The sequence below is a fragment of the Cyanistes caeruleus genome, chromosome 27 (genome assembly GCF_971803275.1).
Source record: "Cyanistes caeruleus chromosome 27, bCyaCae1.hap1.1, whole genome shotgun sequence".
NCBI lineage: Eukaryota > Metazoa > Chordata > Aves > Passeriformes > Paridae > Cyanistes > Cyanistes caeruleus.
The window spans coordinates 5,843,993-5,863,690 of NC_141727.1; the positions used below are offsets into that span (position 1 = coordinate 5,843,993).

Sequence of the window (19,698 nt, forward strand, 5' to 3'; positions counted from 1 at the left end):
CGTTCAGGTAGCTCCCAGCAGCAGCTGCATCTGAGCTGCTCTGCCCCATGACAAGAAGCCATTAGACACAAGCCAAACACATGCCAGGTTCCCACAGAAGAGCAAAGCTCAGCCTCTAGCACACAGTTACACAGCAACAACAACTTTTGCGCTCAGAGTGGGAAAAAACGGTCACTCTCTCTGAACATCAAAGCACTGCACCTTGTGTGCAACCTGCCATGGGATACTGTACAGTGATAAATTACATGGTTCCTTCCTAATTTTACTTTAACTCTACTTTAAAACAATAAATTTAAATACAATAATTGAAAGATCCTATGTGAAGAGAGCAATTGACACTTCACAGCTTCAGGGTTTTAACTACCAATTCTGATCCCCCCAATTTTGATCAGTTCAATCACTCAAAATCATCTCACCCAGGCAACACTGGAATACTGCCAAAAAAGGACAATACTCTGGAGAAAACATCCCCACAATAAGTCATTAGGACACCATGACAACAACAGGCCTGAGCCTAAATGAAAGAAAAATGATTGCTGCAATCCCAAAGAGAGAGTAAGCTAATGCATATAGAACCTACTAGAGCCCTACTTCCAAAAAATTCGATTCAGTCTCAAAGCTGTGTGAGAATACAGCATTTTCACAACCCTCACAAATAAGAAAATGCTTAAAACTAAGTAAAGCTGCTTCAAAGGACACATAAGCCAGCACAAATCTAAGACCTGCTGCTGTCAGGGACAGAAATGCCCATTATAGGGCTCTGTGTGGTTTTAACCAGCCACTAAACCTACTCTGAAGAGACAGATACTCAACAAAAGAGTCTGTTGGATTGTTATTTAAAGAATATAAACCCTGGTTTTTGTACTTCCTTCCTTGGACCTTTTGTGATTTTCCTGTGAGATGAAACAAACCAAAGTAGACATAATGTGGGGCTGTTCAGCCCCCAGACAGGTACACACAGGTTCTGCTCCATTGCATCCCAGGGCTTGGGGAAGGATAACCTGGTTATGGTGAACCTGACAAGTTCCCCCTTTGACATCAGGGGGAAGGCATGTAGAAACCTGGAAACTGAATGCTGGTTTGGGCTGGTATGTGCTGAAGAATTCCAGCATCACCAGCTCCAACAGCAGAACCCTCTGTGCCTCTGGCTGCATTACGGAGACATCATGCTGCACATGTGCTGCACCAGGTATTAGATTAAACTCCTTCAGCCACTCAAAATCCACTGAAAAAGATTTGTGAATCTCAGTTTGGGTAATAATGATGGGGACAAAGTCTGTCAGGTCACACAGTCTGGCAAGAAACACAACACGTGGGAGGTATCAAAAGTGAATAAATGAGACAAGTGTCCGAGGCAGAACAACACTCAGGTTTTACCTTGCCCAGCTCGGCTCTGACGGGAGTCTACACTTGCCTGTCTTCGGTCTGGTGGCTCCTCGTTCCCTCCATCTGCATGAGAACCAAAACAGCACAAGTAGAACATCATAGTGGACAGGTCAGGCAGATGCAACTTTTCCTTGAGTCCCATCACCTATCTCGGAAGGAACAGCAGGACAAAAGGTCCCTCTGGCAGACTGATACTGGAGAAATTGCTGCTTGACTCTGCTGCTCCTTCCACATTTGCCCCAGCTCACTGCAATGAAATCCATGAGGTCCTCGGGATAGAAGGAAGGTTATACTTGCTCCTATTGATCCCACAGAGAGCTGAATGAGATAAAAACCAAATTGTGCATCTTCAAAGAGTTCCTTCACTTTGGACTGTTACGCCAAAGCATAAAAATACTAAGCATTGGAATAAAGAGATCCAGGAAAAAAAAAAAAAAAGTATTTGAAATATGGAATTTTAAATGGTGTCCCTTTAAAATTATTTGTCTGCTGAAAACCAGCAAGGCTGGGAAGAACACAACTCCTTATTACATCCTCTTGAAACTGTTTAGGAAAGCAGCTACAGTTAACAAATCCCAAATCCATCTGGGTAAAATGCAGAGTGGGACATTGTGTACAATATTATACAATTAATTACAGGCTGCTCTTCATTGATCAACTGACCAGATTAGAAAGAATAGATACACCCATCAATATAGACGCTTGAGCACATGTAGTCTCTGGCAGCTGAGAGCAAAAAGAAGCTCAGCTCTGCAGACTGGGAAAAAACAAACCCAGGGATTTCAAATGCAGGCTGTGTTTTAGCAGTTCTTACCCCCTATGGCAGGGGAAGGCAAAGCTTTTAAAATCATTAAGAATAGTTTTGAAATAACTGAATTCTTAAATAGCTGTTCAAAAACTCAATAGTCAATTTAGCATTGATGTGTTCTGATGATACTAAAAGCAACTGCATTTTGATATATTTGTATCACTGTGTAGCTCTATAAAGGTTATTGGCTGGAGGGGCCTGTTATGCCGTAATTTAACTTTATCAACTCCTGCTACATGTGAGCTGTGTCTGGCTTCTGGATGGGAAGTTGTGAATTGCAGCAGAGGAGCAGAACAAAAATGGGAACTAAAAATTTCAGTCTACCCCCAACCTTAGAAAGAGAGGAACCACAGCCCAGGCCAGGAAGGGTCTTCTGTTCCCTCTTCCCTTGCTGAAATGCTCCCAGCTTTCAGTTTTCCTGAAGTAATGCTCAGGCACCTTGAACAGAAGCCAGCCAGGCCATTTCTGTCACCTTTGCATCCTTCACTGCTGACACAGCAGTTGCATGTGAAGGTCATCTGGCTACAGCAGCCCAGAATCCTGATTTTAAATGAGCTGCACCCTTCCTGATAAGCCAGTTGCCAAGGACACCACAGACCACAACACTTGCCCAGTTCCCTTTTGCATTCTGGTTGCCAGAAGGATGTCACACTGCAAATACAACTACAACTGGGATATGTCAATAGGAGCTTTTATTAGCCCGGAGACGCCTGCTTGGAACTAGCTGTGCTGAACCTTCCTACAGTCAACAGCATTAAAGAGCCCTGGCTGCATTTTTGCTAGTAACACCCAGTGTTGGTTTGGCCATGACTGTGCACAAGGATATCATTATCATCATCATCCCTAATGGCCCCTGGCTATGAGCCCCCACAGACAACCTCTAAGTCATAGATAAAACAAAAACCCTTTTGAGCTGTGAACATAAATCCAAATGCAAGATAATTATAAAGACTAAACATTTCAAAAGACAAAAAGGTCCCAGTATTAAAATCAGGAATAAATCCCTGTATTTATCCCAAGACACGTGATCATCAGCAAAAGACAATCTCCCTCCCTGAAAGTTTCATCACCCTTGCAACTGTTTGACACCAAGCTACATGGGGGTCGGTGGGTGGAACTGGATGAACTTTAAGGTTCCTTCCAACCCAACCCATCCGGAGATCTCTCATTCTATCAATCAATCTCCTTGATCATGTGGAAAGACAACACCTCTGCTGTAGTTACCTAGGTGTATCAAACCCCGCCTTGAGAACAAGCCACGGCCAAGGGAGGGCCTGGGGGCAGCAGATGAGGGGTCCTGCTCCCCAGAATGTTCCAACACTCAAGGGTGGGACACAAAATGGTGACAAGAGGCCGCCAAAGCCCCTGGGCTGGAGAAGGGGAAGAGGAGTTGAGAGTCTGGGATGGATCATCCTGCAAGTTATGCACCATATTAAGGGGGAAAGAAAGCTCACGGTAAATTAATTTCCAAAATGCAATTAGGGTGAGAAAGGAAAAAATAAACCAGATGACTCAGCAGATATCAAATCTTCAGTCAGCACACAACCACTGCTGCACTTGATATGGCTGCAGCAAAGGTGGAGCTTGGGGGAAACCAAGGATGGAAAGGAACAGCCACAGTTAAGAGCTGAATAACTGAACTAGTTCATTCTTTGTCTCTTCACTACAAATCAAAATGTTGAGCACAATCTGCTCCTGGCAGTGGAGGGGCAAGGTTAGCAGGGAACAATACCACACATAATTATGAAGTTATCTCACTGCACACTCAAAAAAGAGGAGATTGCTGTTTCTAAGGGAATATTAATTCTCACATTTTTTGAGCTTCCAAGTGCTTGTATCTACATCCACCTCTGTGTGCGCATCAGGACTCTGTCTTCACAACAACATTCCTAGTTATTTTATTTATGCATGATTTTAGGTAGCTGTTAGTATTTGCTTTAGCATTAGCCATTGTTTATAGACACGACCTACTATTCAGACAACATCTGCGGACAGTATCACTTCTGAAGTTCAATCAACCCAGTTGCTGTAACGATTGCCCGTGTGGTGAAACACCAAAGTTATTGACAAATCCTTCAATGCAACAGCTAAAAGAGGTCACCAGAAATAAATCAGTTGTGAAATCATTGCTAGAGAACACAGCTATCTGTGTTAATTTAAAATAAAGATCAGCACAGACTGAGATGAACCCATTTAAGGAGCTTTACAGAAGTTCTCATGCAAAAGAGAAAACAGTCAAATGCCACAAGGGAAGTGAATAATACAGTAAATATTGACTCAGTAATTCATATTCTCTTGCATCTCTCACTATGAAAGGGAGAAAAATTTTTGTGATCTTTTAAAAAAATCTCAGTGTTAAGAAAATCCCTACATTAACTCTTACATCTTTCCATTAACTCTTACACGTTATTTTAGTTTTTGAAAGCTGCTGTCTTATCAGTGTCCAGCATCTGTCCATCTGGGATGCTGGACACAGGTCAGAAACCCGACAAGGGTTCTGAGTGCCTGATCCTGTGGCAAGAACAAAGTAAACAGTCATGGCTATTAACTCTTTCTCTCAAAAACATAAAAGGGATTAAGGGATCTCAAAGATCGTGATTAGTCACAGGATCAGCAGAGCAGCCTCTCCTGCTGTAGCCAGGTCTGAGAAGCACTGCTGCTTCCTCTCCTCTCCCCATCCCCATTCCACCAGTCCTCCATTTAAAGCAATGACATAACAAATCCTCCCCAACACACACAACGTGATTCCTTGAACTGACTGTTCTGACAGGGAAAGAAAATCTCAAGGCTTCAGCATTCCTAAACAAATGCCCTGCACAAAGCACCACAATTAGTATGAGGGGGCTCCAAACAGGAGCCAGATACATCTGCACCAGCACATCTCATGTCAGTAAATCCCACAGCACCTCTGGCATCACCTCTGTCAGCACCTCCTGCCAGGTCTTCTCATTAAAGGCAAACATAACAAGCTTCATACAAAATCAAATGCCAGCAGCCCAACATTTCCGGCTTCCTATTTAATTAAAAGGCTCTTAAAATTCACACCATGACTAAACATCTCTCAAGATCTCTGATCTGACAAAGCAATTTTTAAGGCAAAAGAATCCAAGGGTGGGTGAGGCTGCTTCCACGCATGCTGGGGAATCTGCGGCAGGAACCGACTGCATTGGATGTGCTGCTGCTCTAACAGCAACTGGCAGTTGCACACTCCACTGTAAGAGCTATAAATCAATAGTTTAAATCCATCAAAATCGTATCAAAATGGTATCTGGAAAAGGAGGAAGACTCACACAAAGCCAGTCAAGCTGTTAGGGACAGATCCGATTCCAGCCCAGCCCAGCATCCCTGCGGAAGCATCCCTGTGTGCACGGCACAGCGTCTGGAGTTGAGGCTCCTAACTGCCATTGTGCTCCCAAAATAGGGAAAAAAAATCCTCAAAATAAATAAATCAAACAGCTCCAGGGGCTAGAGCCCACCACGAGGATCCTGGAGCTGCCAGCACTGCTGCCGCAGGTGCCGGTACTGAGTCCAACCCTGGAACCCGCCGCAGCGATGCCAGCATAGGAGAGGGAGTTGCAAATCTTGTTCTCAGCATTCCTGATAAATTCCAGCCTGGTAAAAAATGACACGTGCCACATGATCTTCCCACTGCTCTCTCCGGATGAGCTGTGCCTGGAAAGGGGAAAAGTGTTCCCCAGCCAGAGTAGGAGAGAAGAGGGAGCCCAGTCTCGTACTGAAAACAATTATTTTAATCAAAAGTCCTTCCTGATTATTTAGTTTGTATTTTTCTGCCTCAGAAAACAATATGCACCACCATCACAAATTCTTATTATGCTATAATTAATTCTATTATAAAATTATTATTATTATTGTCGCTGTTGTTTCTATAAAACTAGTATTGTGGTAAAAGTCGGTGTTATGGTTAGAAATAGCATTATTGCAGTGTTATGATTAAAATCAATATGATACGAATTATTATGATAATTAAAAATTTTAGAGAACTGCATTAAATTACTAACAGAATAAAACATCTACCCCCATGGAAACAACTCCCTGGTGGGAGTATCAGGGTGCAGGGGAGGGATGCAGGAATGTTTGTGGGTGTTGAGGGTGGAATATTTTTACTGATGGAACTATAGTACAGACCTGGGTTATTAAACACCGTATCATGAAAATCCAGCTCCCCAATCACTTTCCAACATGTTGAATCCCTTAGCACAGAATCATTAAGGTTGGGAAAGACCTCCAAGATCAGCAAGTCCAACCTGTGCCCGATGCCCACCTTGTCCCCAGCCCAGAGCACTGAGTGCCACCTCGTTGTTCCTTGGACACCTCCAGCACCCTGGGCAGCTCCTGCCAATGTTTGATAACCCTTCCTGTGAAGAAATTCCTGCTGATGTTTAACCTGAGCCTTCCCTGGCCCAGCCTGAGGCCATTCCTTCTCCTCCTGTACCTGTTTTCCCTGAGAGCAGAGCCCGAGCCCCTCCCTGGCTGTCCCTCCCAGGGAATTGTGCAGAGCCAAAAGGGCCCTCCTGAGCCTCCTTCTCTCCAGGCTGTGCCTCTTTCCCAGCTCCCTCAGCCGCTCCTCGGGCTCCAGAGCCTCCCCCAGCTCCATTTCCTTCCCTGGACATGCTCCAGCCCTGCAATGTCTTGCCATGAGGGGCCCAGAACTGGACATAGTAACTGAGGTGCCTCTCAAGCACCCAGCACTGCTCAGGTCCTGTGGCCACGCTGTGGCTGGTACAAGTAGCAATTTGGCTTAAGAGGCTTTGGCAATTTATAAACATACTGAAGTCCATCCATTTATCGTCCTAGTTCCTCTGTCTTCGAGGAAAGTCATTTGGGTAGAGGAATTATGGATTTGTCTGGTTTATTGAGGCAGCTCTAACACAGATCCAGGGAATCATCAGCGAATGTGATGCTAAAATAACTCAGCACCTTCCAAAAGCTGGCACTATTTTCCTCCACCTCCTCCTGCTACATTTTTATGGCAAAAACTTCCTCTCTTTAGGATCAGAGCATTGTCACTTGCTGGGACTGTGCATGACAACAGACACACTTCCTAACAGACTGCACAGAGCAGCTGGGGCTGCCCCTGGATCCCTGCAAGTGTCCAAGGCCAGGCTGGACACTGGGGCTTGGAGCAGCCTGGGCAGTGGGAGGTGTCCCTGCCCATGGCATGGGGTGGCACTGGATGGGCTTTAAGGTCTCTTCCCAACCCAAACCACTCTGCAATTCAATGATAAATGGACTTCAAAATGCAAAGGTCCATTGTCTTCTTATGGCATATCCTCTATTAGCTCCGCATAAGGCTTAGTAACATGGAAAATCCATAGAAAAAAACCCCAAGAAACAACAAACCAAAAGCAAAAAAAAAACCCCAAACAACCCAGTGGTCAGAGGCCAAAAGATGACTTCATTACAAAAATATATGGAATAAAAAACTGTGTTGCTAATAATATTTACACATGATACACTGTATTTCATTCATTAATTTTAAAACCACCATAACTGTGTAACTAAAATACAGACCACTGGACTGAGAGACAAAAAGGAGCTTCCCACGTCACATTAGGCAAAAACAAATGCCATCAACGAGCCCACAGGTTAGTACCAACAAGCCTATCAATGTTGTCACTGGGTGTCTCCTGCTCAGAGATGCCCTCTGAACTCTCCACAGGGCACATCCATCTGCTCTGCTCAGCTAAGAAGTTCACAGCCAGAACACACAATTCAGCCTTTAGTTACTAATTTTCTACTAAAAATGTTTCTAAGTTATAAAAGCCTCTGGCCTCCATACTTGGGCAGTGTTTCCATCACAGCTCACCTTGGCAAGTGTGCCACAGCTCTGTGGAGTAAAATACATTAAATTCTATATGAACAAGGAAAGCACAATAGTTAGATCATGAGATTTTATATCAAGAATGCGCTGGTAAATTGCTAAATATGAGTATTTTGCTCATACTTAGTAAGAGTACTTAGTAAGAATAAGGACATCAATAGAGAAAGTTAACGTCCACAGTCACCTTAATTACAATTCTGACGCAGACTTGCTGGAAACAACCCACAAAATTTAAAAAATGCGATTTCTTCCAATAACCCAGAAACCAGAGGGAGCCATTCACCTGTTACAGACATTAATTTCAGGAATAAAGCTATAGATTCATAATTAGTTTGTCATGGAAGGGACCTAAAAGTTCATCCCATTCCACTCCCTGCCAGGGACACCTTCCACTTGACCAATTTGTTCAGATTCCTTCCGGCCTGCCATTGAATACGTCCAGGGATGGGGCAGCCACAACTTCCAGGCAACGTGGGCAAGTGAGATTGTGGACTTTTAAATACTTCTTTTTAAATGGCCAACACCCAAAGCATTTATTTATCCCAAATAAAAACTTGATCAATTTGTTACCAAAATGAAAATTACTCTTTTAGCTTAAGCTTGACCAATGACTAAATGAGACACCCATGTTTTTTTAAAATGCGGGTTTAGAAATACAGAACCAAAAGCTCAGAGTCAGTAGATGGTACCTTTCTGCAACTGAACATGACCGTGCTGTGACACTTTGTGTGGGAAACACTTGTCTTAGGAAGACAGAAAGAAAATTCAGAAAATTGGCCTGAATTAATAAGCAAATTATTATATAAAGGCCTGATTCACTGTCATTATGTACTTAGGAACTGGCGTCAGTTTCATTTGATTTTTGTCTCCCTGAGCCCTAATTTCCTTGAAGTGCTTCCAGGTGCAGCTCCTGCCCTTCCCCTGTCCCAGCCTTTCCAGGGCAGGGCCGAAGGGGCAGGAACCCAGAGCACAGCTCCTCTGAGCTGCTTCAGAAAATAAGTTCTATTTTCACCACTTCCCATCTATTTGAAGGGATGATCTGCTCTCTGAGTATGTCAAGGAAAGAGGCAAATGGTGTTGGTTGTACAAAGGGCAACAACATGGACAAACAGCCTCGCGGAAGGACAGGGATGTGTCTTGGACTCACACAGTGACATAAAGTTCTTGCTTCATTTAACTTCATGAGAAGAGAAAGGAGAGAAGAAGGAGAGAAGGAGAGAAGAAGGAGAGAAGAAAAGAAGGAAAGAGAGAGAGAGAGAGATGGATATTCTCTTATAAGGTGGGAGTAGGCTTTTAATCTGCAGGGTAGCTTTCAGAAGACAGTTCCAAACTCAGGATCATCTATCAGCCACTAGGATCACCACAGAGGACTAAGGCAACTGTGATATTTAGATACCCAGAATTCTATCTTTCCTTATATTTTAGCACTGGGATCTCCTGAAGCTTTTCTAGGTGTCTTTAAATAATAACACAGCATTGCTGTAAACTTTGAAACAAGTTTTGTTCATGGAACACGTTAATTAAAAGAATAGATGCAGTTCAAAACTTCAACTTCTAAATGAACAAGGCAGAAACACCACCAAGAATACTTTCCACTGCTTTTTATGCCTCTGAATAAAACAGTGTTGGCACCTCAATGATTAGAGCATTTCACCATGAACAACGTCAAGGAATACTTTAAAAAAGAAGAGTAAAGGGATGACTCGATCATATAAATCAGATAAGAACAATATGATGAAAAAATAATTTAAATGCACTATTAATTCTTGTGGTATCAGGGAAAGAAAGTGGTTTAATATAAGTTGAAAGCAAACTATATTTAGTATACAATTAAACTGTGTCACTTGAAATCATAACAAAAGAAACCCCCATATAAAAATTAAAAAAAGTGATTTTGATGCGATTAAAATGCGATCTTTTTAAATCTGTATGTTGGAATCATGAGATGATTTATGATCTTTACTTTTTTACTCTAAAAATGGTCCAAAGGTCCAGTTCAAGAGATTAGTTTTGTCTATCAGCAAATCAGTAACAGAGCCTCAGAGGATAAGTGATGGCTGATAATCGTTCTGAATTCACCTGAAGAAGATTTTCAAACCTATTTAGATGGCAAAAAGTATGTTCTGCTGAGATCTAGACACCTTATCAAAGCTTCTGATAAAATCATGTCCATAACTTGCTTAGGTTTTGAGGGTTTTTTGTATGCTTAGAGAATATGGGTTGGTTGCTACATTGATCTCATTCTCAAAAAGAAAATTATATAAAAGGAAATATAAATCCTCCCACTCCAGAAGATCTTGCAGCAAAAATTTCCAGAATTCCTTCAAATAGGTCAGTTATAGATGGAAGCTCTAGCAAAAATTATCCATGAGCTGTCTAAAAATATATCTGATACTAAAAAAAACCAGTCCTCATAGACATGCTGAGAGGAGAAGTTTGTGCGAGCAGTAGAAGAGGCTGAAGGGAAGAAACTCCTGAAAAGGTGCGGCTTAAAAGTCAATCCTCTCACAAAGCAGAACTTGGATTTTCCATTAAAAGTATTAGAAAGTTATAGACATTTACTATTCCTGAAGGAAAAAAAGGAAAAAGGAAGGGCAACTGCAACTCCAAAAAGAGAACTTAATGATGGAATTCCAGAGTCATCCCTTACACCTGGCACGGGTACTTCTTGCAGCCAAGAAATGCTTTATGTGAACCAAGTGGAATGCATGTCTTGGAAAAGCACTTCACATATACAGTGCTGATTGTAAAAATCCCTCAAAAATAAAAACATTAGTCATACCTGAAATAAAATCCTAAAATGGATCAATATGGATTCGACACCTGTCAATATAATAAACAACTGTAAGAATCTGCACTAACACTTCCCAGGGACAAGTAACACTGAATATAATTAATATTTATCTTTAGAAACTGGGGAAAAATGCGATATGGAAAAAATCTCACATCTTGGGCAGAGATTTAAGTAAAGGCACGTCAAGACTAACGGGGATCAATTACATCGAGGAGAGTGTGATGAAAATGGAACTGGGTAACAGACACTAAGTACGGTAGGGTTTGTTTCATTTCGTCTGGGAATGCTCCTACCACACTATATGAGTGAACACGAGAACATCTGCAGCAGGTACTCAACTGTTTAAATCCAAAAGTGTTCTGCTCAAGGAGCACAGAACCAGTATTCAGCCTCACAAAGAGGCTCCGTAAGATCCCTTCCTTCTTGTGAGAACTTAGGAAACTGCAGTGTGCGAGGAGGCCCTGGCACAGGTGCCCAGAGCAGCTGTGGCTGTCCCTGGATCCCTGGCAGTGTCCAAGGCCAGGCGGGATGGGGCTGAGAGCAGCCTGGGACAGTGGGAGGTGTCCCTGCCATGGCAGGGGATGGCACTGGACGGGCATTAAGGTCCCTTACAACCCAAACCATTTTGGCATTCTCTGATGCTATATTTAGCTTAGACTTTTCTCCATTTTAATTCTCTTTCCTGCACATGAAGATGTTGCTTATTTTTGTAACAGGTCAAGGTCTGATGACAAGAAAACATATTATATATTCAACACACTGAGGTAAAATGGCAAAATCAACATGCATATGTTGAATATTTCTAGAACAATTTATTCAGTTAGAAACATTCAATCCTTAGTAAGTTTCTAAAATTGTGTGAAACATTACTTTAGATTGCTTGTATAAAAACAAAAAATCCTTTTTAATAGATAACAGATTTTGTTTAAATCCTGCTTTAAGGGAAAGAATCCAAGCTTGTTCCCAGAGCCAGGCCTCTTCCAGCAGAGAATCCCCACGTTATTATATATCTCAATGATTTCTTACTGATTTTCCAGATGAAAATGTTGAATTCACTGAAATAAACCTTATTTTCTTAAAATATTTGATTGGATTTTTAAACTATTACAGATATGCAAATCCTTAAGGTTTCCTCAGACATTCTGGAAAGCACGCTCCACTTTACAACAGTTTGGCTGAACAAATCCCTCAAATTGATATTATTTCCTTTTGAAGCTAGTGAATTGTATATGAGAATACCTTTTTTATGCTGAATAAGAGAACACAAGGTCATTTGATGTGGGAAGATGCAACTTCATCTCCTTTGCACATCAGCATCAGGAATTTCGGTGGGATTTGATGGAAAACGCCTACTCCATCTACTGGCTCAGCCCCAGTAAAGCACCAATATTTCAGCACAAATCTGTCAGTAAATGGGAGTAACACCACAAAATCCCACTTGTTTTTGTATCCAAAATACGAGTCCTGTGTCCTGAGTTCTGGGGCCCTTACTACAAGAAAGATCACGTCCAGGGAAGGGAATGGAGCTGGGGAAGGGTCTGGAGCACCAGGAGCAGCTGAGGGAGCTGGTAAAGGGGCTCAGCCTGAAGAAAAGGAGGCTCAGGGGGGACCTTCTGGCTCTGCGTATGTTCTCAGAGTTGGTGATGGTCACACATGGGAAAAGCTTGTCTGATATTTGTGAATCAGAAGGAAATAAATACATATTATTCCAATATAGGCTGCTAAAATTCCCTCTACAATAGTAGTGCAGGAGAGAAGCAGAAGCTTCATTGTCCAAACATCTTCTGTTTGTCTGAGAAGAGTCTGGTACATGAACAAGACATATTTTGATCAAATAAATCTGATTGCTAGGAAGCAAACAGCATGCCTGTGTACATATAAATCTTCCTGATATACTGCCTTCTTCAGAAGGAGAACACCGCATTACATAAATGCAAAACAAACTTTCAGGAAAGGTCAGTTCATACTTAAACAAACTGAAGGACAAACTTTACTCTGGTGAGAGGCTTTGTCAACATACTCGCGCGTTGTTTAAAAATGGATTTATGAAAAACCTGCCATTTTTGTGGAAGAACAGGATACGCATTTTTTTTTGGATGGAATACCTTGAACGTGTGGATACAGCCAGTATTCAGGACCATAATACATGATGGGTCTTTTAATACCTCACTTCTAACACTTTCTTAAATTAAGCTACCTGACATCTATAGGACCCATTGACTGGATCTCATCACTCAGCAATTTATTTCAGAAATGAAACTGAAAAAAATAATTGTGACCCTGAAACTTCAGAGTTAAAAGTTATCCTCAGACTTCCACAAGAGATCAGATAGATCAGAAACTGCACAGAGACCTGGTCAAGCAGAAATGAGACCTTCATGGAAATGCCTTTTATCTTTGAAAGGCAGGAATCAAAGGAGAAGAGCATTTGACAGGGGCCTTTTCAGTCTGGAATTAAAATATGAAGTGGCAGATTCCAAAAAACCCTATAAATATGTTGGAAGTGAGAAGTAATTGGGTCTTCTGTGAACCAGGAAAGAAGAAGAAATTTTTTAAAACCCTGCACCAAAAATATTCTGAATGACAGGAAGGCTCCTGGCTGGGAAGCTCCAGATAAAAATCATGCATTTTATAGTTAAGAACAAGCAAGATGTAATTCCTAACTAACTCAGAAGGGAAAAGAAGACCCTTTGGGCTAAGGATTGCATGCCTCAGATACTCAGATTTTAGAGTACTTGCCTTGTTTTGGGGTTTTTTTTCTCTGTGTGTGGGGGGAGTGTTGTTCGTTCATTTGGGGTTTTTCTGTGGTGGTTTGCTGGTTTGGGGTCTCCCCCCCCCCCCCCCATTTTTTTTCTTTTGCTTAAGGCTACATTTATCTGTGTCAGAAATAAACAGCACAAATTCTTGGGCTTCTCCTCACAAAGCAAAGGGAAATACAAAGCCAAACAAAATGTGCAGTTTTGCAGCTGAATTTTACCAGGTTCTAGAGGGAATCCAAACTCTTAGAGCAGCGTTAATTTAATGTGATAACGTAAGAGGGAAATAGTCCATCTGCTTGGAAAAGAACAAGGAAAACTGTAATAGGTGGAATGACTGGATCCATTACATGGAATCAGTTCCCTAACAGGATACTGGAATGAATACAAGTGCACTGATTTGATATGCACTACTTCAGTATACACCCAGACCAAGGAATGATTAATAAAGCAAGTAAACTGCAGATAAGTATGAGACAGGTCCTTGATAAAAACGAGTGAAAACAACAGAAAACCTCAGTCTCTGGATTCAGAGAACAGAACTGCCCTGGAAGAACTGAATTAGTGGGGAAGAAGCCACAAACATCTCTTAGAAGAAGCAGCAGCAGGTTTGCCTATCTGCAGATTATTACACCTGCTTGCCCTGGCCATAGGGCTCTGGCCACAACAATCCTGCTGGATCTTCACCCAGAAGGAATAACAGGATGGAGAAAAACACAGTCCTTTTGCATTTTGAAAGAAACACATCTTACATAATATAGCTACGGATATAAATGAATCAGAAAGCTTGTACGTCTCTGCATCTCTAAGTTAATTTACACTGGAAATCCCATTTCAGCACCAGAGATGCTGCTATCTGGCAGCTTTGTGGAACATCCATTTATATCAGAAAAAAACCCAACCTAATCAAAACACTGTTGCAGGCATATTGGGTCCTCAAGGCATTAACGTAAACCATCCTGAGTGCTCTTGAGTCACGGGTGAATTTTTCTTAAGACAAGACATTAAGTGTGTGCACACACATGTGCACTGAGCACTCTGTGTCCAGGGCACATACCTTGAAATCCCAGCACTGGAGCTCTGAAAGGACACCCAGACACCCAGAATTAATCACAGGAGATTACTCAGCCCGATGCTGTAGTAGAAATTAATTTATTTTAATTTGGCAGTAGTGTACATAACTATACATTCAGATGCTTGTAATTGTATTCTTCTTTTATAAATATTTTGTGTGTTCCTGAATCACAACACCATCAAGCACCAAAGGGGAAAACCCACCCCGGCTGAGGTAAAATAAATGTTAACCACGGTTCTCAGAGAAGTCGCTCAGCAGTTTCTAAAGAAGGAAAATTAAGAAAGCTTTTTACTGCTATCGCTACCAGTTTTCTTTTAATCAAGAGGCGTTATCAAAACCACATCACTTCTAGGAATCATTACCCTGACTCCACTGCTCCTGTTCGTCGAGTGCTGCTGCAAATCAAAGACACAGCAAAGCACAGGAATTGCAAAGGCCAGTGTGCTCCTTTGGATTCCCCAAGAAAACAATGAAATACCTTTAACCCTGCTTCAAAGGTTTATTCCCACACTGGAATGCAAGATGACTAGAATGTAGGAAATGAAGGCACAGTGCAATTTCAGAGACATCTGGGTGGACTGTCATCAGTCCACGAGACTCAGACGCAGTACACGGCACACCTGAAGCCAACAGATGATTTACCCAACACGGACCTTAGGATGTAGAGCTTGTTAACAGTTCTCAGAGATGGGTGTTGCTCTAAGGTCATGCAGCAAATCAGAGCACCAAAACCATCAGGGAAGCTTAATTTTCATCTAATTAGCATTTTAAATCATGTTAATGAGGGAAAAAAATTAAAATTTCAATAAACACATAATCTTTTTAGAGCACTTGAATGAGAAAAAATCCAAAAACTGCAGTGTCCCACCTATGTCTCTATAGAAACTGCCAAGACAAAACCCACCAGTGAAGACAACATTGTTGGAGGGACCTGAAGGACAGCACTGACCGTGTGAAAATGTTCAAAAGAATGCAACACCTGGACCCAGCTGCCGAAAGACAGTTGCATTTACTGTGAGGGTGGTCAGGCCCTGGCACAGGTTGCCCAGAGAAGCTGTGGCTGCCCCTGGATCTCTGGAGTATCCAAGGCCAGGCTGGATGGGGCTTGGAGCCACCTGGAATAGTGGAAGGTGTCCCTGCCCACAGCAGGACGATGGGACTAAACATTTAAATTCCTTCCCTATTAAATTCCACCCCAAAGCATTCTGGGATTTATTCAAGGGGATGGGAGGATTCATCAAGATCCTGCCAGTGACAGGGTGACAAATCCCTTTCGTATATTATTAGGTAAATTCTGTCCTTTTTAATCTGCTTTTAAAGTATCAAAACTGTAGTTTGCCAGAACTGCAAAGCACATAAATATAGCAAGTTTCAGGCTTACAGTACTGCTTGTGACACAGAAATGTACACAGAAGATTTACTGATTCTCTTCCTTAGTGTGTTGCAAAGAAATACAGACTTAAATACACTTGTCTTAAAAAAATCTAGGCAGCAAGAAATTAATCTATTATCATGTAAGAGTTTGGAAGATTAACAACTATCTGAAAAATTGTTATGCAGTGCAGGGATGTTTGCCGCTTAGTCACAAACAATATAACAAACCTGAGCATCTCATTTTCCCATTCCCTCTCTTGCCCTGAAGAATGCCAAACAGAGCTTCTCAAAAAAGCAACTTCTTTCAAGGGCAGAATTGCAGTAAATTAAACATACAGTACAGCCACTAGGCATTAGAGAGAACCTTATCAATTCAATTCTGTCATATTATTTTTTCAATACATGAATAAGAAAAACCATCTCTTCTTCTGCTTTGCCCAAAACCAGAATGTCAAATCTCAGTACTTCAGAACTGACATTTTTCATTCACAAAAGAAGAAACACGTATTTGCAGAGCTTGGCATGTACAAAATCTTTAATATTGCTTCTGGGAGATAAGCCAAAAGGAGTACTACGGCCTGTTAGCAGCACATCTGACAAAGAGAGGGCTTTGTACAGAAATCACAACTTAAGGTGATCTGTCTGTGTACGGTTTCCTAAAGGTATCATCAAAGGATTTATACTTTCAAACAGTAAATGTGACACAAATCACAGGAGGATGGAGCTATCTGCTCCCATGTCTTCCCCAAACCTGTCTTTTCATGCAGGTATCTCCCTCACACTAACCTCTCCTACCACAAGACACTGAGAAGTTCCTATGGTAAGGAAATCTTCTCCATAAAAGCAATGAACAGCCACCACCTCAGGCCTGAATTCATACGGTGCCTTTGCAAAACAGACTTTTACCTGCTTTGAGATCCACACCAACTACAATACCACGATGCACTCCTGAACTTCCCAGGGCAAGTGCCTTCAGGATAGACCAACACCCCGCAACTATCACCAGACACTGGAATAAGAGATCACTGATGCCTAAGGCATCAGTGCTACCCCACAGCAAAGCCCCACAATTCTCCCTCCCCAAATACAACACAGGCAGGAAGACAATAATAATGGCCAAATTCTAGCACCGTGAGAAACACTGAACAACTTGCTTAAACCGAGGGAAAACAGCCCATTTTCCCACTGCCTTTACCACCACTGCGCCTCCTCACATCCTCACCTGCAGTTCCTCAAAGAACATCCATATAAACATCCATAACATAAATATCCACACTAACACAGATGCACGAGCACAAATAGACACCGTATCCCAAAATATTTAAGGTGTGCTGCCAGATGGCTTTAAAATTCAAAATGAAAGATCTAATTAAAAGCTCTTATCCTGCCAACACTCAGTTTTTGGAAAAAACTATGAAAGTTAAATAAAAATGTTTTTAAAGCCTATCAATATTTCTGTAATGCTTTGTCTTACAATTACTATCTCCCAAAATCTCTGTCATGGATGAAACAGGCCAAGCCACATGAACCAATACTAACTGTAAACTCCTTTCCTGACATGGTGGAAAAACAAAATTGACATAAATTATTAAACTTGGGCAATTTCTCCTTCAGTTTCAACTATTCTCATTCCTCTTTCTCCCTCCTCGTTAACAATAAAAGCTCAAAAGAAATTGCCGCTGCTCTCAGAAATTTTGGCTGCAATTAAGCAGGTTTTACTGCCACAAGTTATCACAGACATTTCAGAAGAAAAAAAAATTATTACTTCCCATAAATGAAATGTGAACCTTGATTCTTGTTTACTACAAGATTACATAGAACTCTTATTTGGTTTTCCTTGCATCTCATCTCCACAATAAAACCTGATGATGGTTTACATGCATTTTAAAATAAATATAAATACAGTTTCAAATTAAAAGCACATCACAATATTAAAATTAAGTATAATGATGTTTGGAGTCTACAAGATCGTCAGCTAAGTACATCTGCTCATTAACAAGAAGAAAGTCCTGCTAAGACCAAAACACATATAAAAGGAATGGTTTCAAAAGTGCCCATATTCTACAAGCATGACGAGGTGACAATTACTTACCGCTGGACCTGTTTTTGCGGTTTGACTTCCCTCCTGTAAGAAGCATTTTGAGACTGTTTCGAAACATGGCGATCCTGTTCCACTTGGTTTATTGCAAACACTACGGAAAGCAGAACAACAGACATAAAAAATCAATGGTCCCATTTGGACAACAGGAAGCTATTATGGAGAAGAGGTAAAGAAGTGCTAAAACCAAGATAAAATGATGAAAAACTATTTTGCCAATACAATTCCTAACAACAACATCCACATAAAGCCTACCGTTTAGTTTGCTTTCAAGTTATCCAGGCTTTATTTCCAGGACAACACAATTCCAGAGCTGCTGGTAGAGCCAACCTATTTGACCAAATAATTTATTAACACACAGAAGTGGGAAAGCCATAGCATTTAGCAAACTGCCTCCGTTTCCCATCACTATTAAAACCAAACCCATCAGAAGGAGCTGCTGCCCTTCCTGTTGCTTAGAAAATCAATCCTGCTGACACCAACCATGACTCCAGATGCTCTGTGGCTCTTGGGCTGGTTGACTGTCAAACTCTCCTGCAAATTGAATAAATTGTCATGAGGAGACAAATCACTCAATCCCAGAGTAACTGATGCAAAAAATCAAACATAAACATTACCCCTATATTTTCCTTGCTGTATATTTCTTGGTGGGGAAAAAGAAAAGCTGTCTGAGTATTGCTGAAGATTAGAGTGTCTGGGATCAACAGGCACACTGAGAACCGGTGCTGGGGAACAGCCTCTTATTAAAGCACGTAAAGCATCAAAACACCTACAACAAAAGCAGTTCAAACCAGACCAAAATAATTGTAAAGAGTCTTTGATCAGTACATAAAATAAATCAATTTTCTTTCTATTGGACATATGATATTCCATAGTCACAAGGTAACACATTCATCTTGTAAAAATAATGAATTTTTTTCCCATAACAATATTTGGTTTCTCTTGGAGGATGCTCAGTAAATGCCATCTTGCATTTCTTCACATTTGTTTGATACTTTCAATTCTGATGATACAATAGCGAACAGTTCAAAGAGCTTTGTATGTATTTTTAAAGCCACTGAAAGTCCTTCTAATACGATTTACTCACTTACCAAGAAACACCAGCATTCCAAGGCAGCAGCTCAGAGTACACACATCCCAAGCCCCAGTAAGCACACAGGGATGACAGCAACTGAAGCCTTTCCTGACACAAGTTCCCACTCACTTGCCAAATTGCACAAACAGATCTCGGAGTCTGTAAGCACGCATGAATGAGTATTAAATTCATAAATCCTTTGCATTTATGAATCACTTGAGCATGCCCGGCACCTTTCTGCCACCAAAACACAAGGAGCTGGCGTTCAGGCTCATTCCCAAGGCTCCTAAATGAGGCTTAGGTCCCCTTCAGAGCATCCCACTGTTACATGACTATCAAAAAAAATTCCATCTGGGTACACAGACAATTGTTTAGAGACTTTCCCCATGCTGGCTTGCACTGTGGAGAGAACTGAGCAGAGCTAAGCCACCAGTGCTGAGCTACAACTGAATTCAACCAAATTCTGTCAAAGAAGTCACCTAGCCTGGGC

The 19,698-nt window shown here is 41.5% G+C and overlaps 1 protein-coding gene across 17 annotated transcripts in view; it reads right to left on the minus strand.

Annotated features, from left to right (window-relative positions):
* Positions 1-19,698, minus strand: part of TANC2 (tetratricopeptide repeat, ankyrin repeat and coiled-coil containing 2) — a 159,720-nt gene that overhangs the window by 112,325 nt on the left and 27,697 nt on the right. For 10 of the 17 annotated variants that reach the window (XM_086864250.1, XM_086864244.1, XM_086864246.1 and 7 more), the window contains exons 3-4: positions 18,128-18,227; positions 1,378-1,449 (exon numbers count right to left, since the gene is read on the minus strand). In XM_086864250.1, coding sequence (XP_086720376.1) covers positions 1,378-1,449; positions 18,128-18,194 — 139 coding nt within the window. In that variant the 5' untranslated portion in view covers positions 18,195-18,227. Of the gene's footprint in view, positions 1-1,377; positions 1,450-5,484; positions 5,569-18,127; positions 18,228-18,388; positions 18,464-18,616; positions 18,668-18,750; positions 18,903-19,698 lie in introns of those variants that run through there. The other 7 variants (XM_086864254.1, XM_086864248.1, XM_086864253.1 and 4 more) reach the window with 3 other exon arrangements.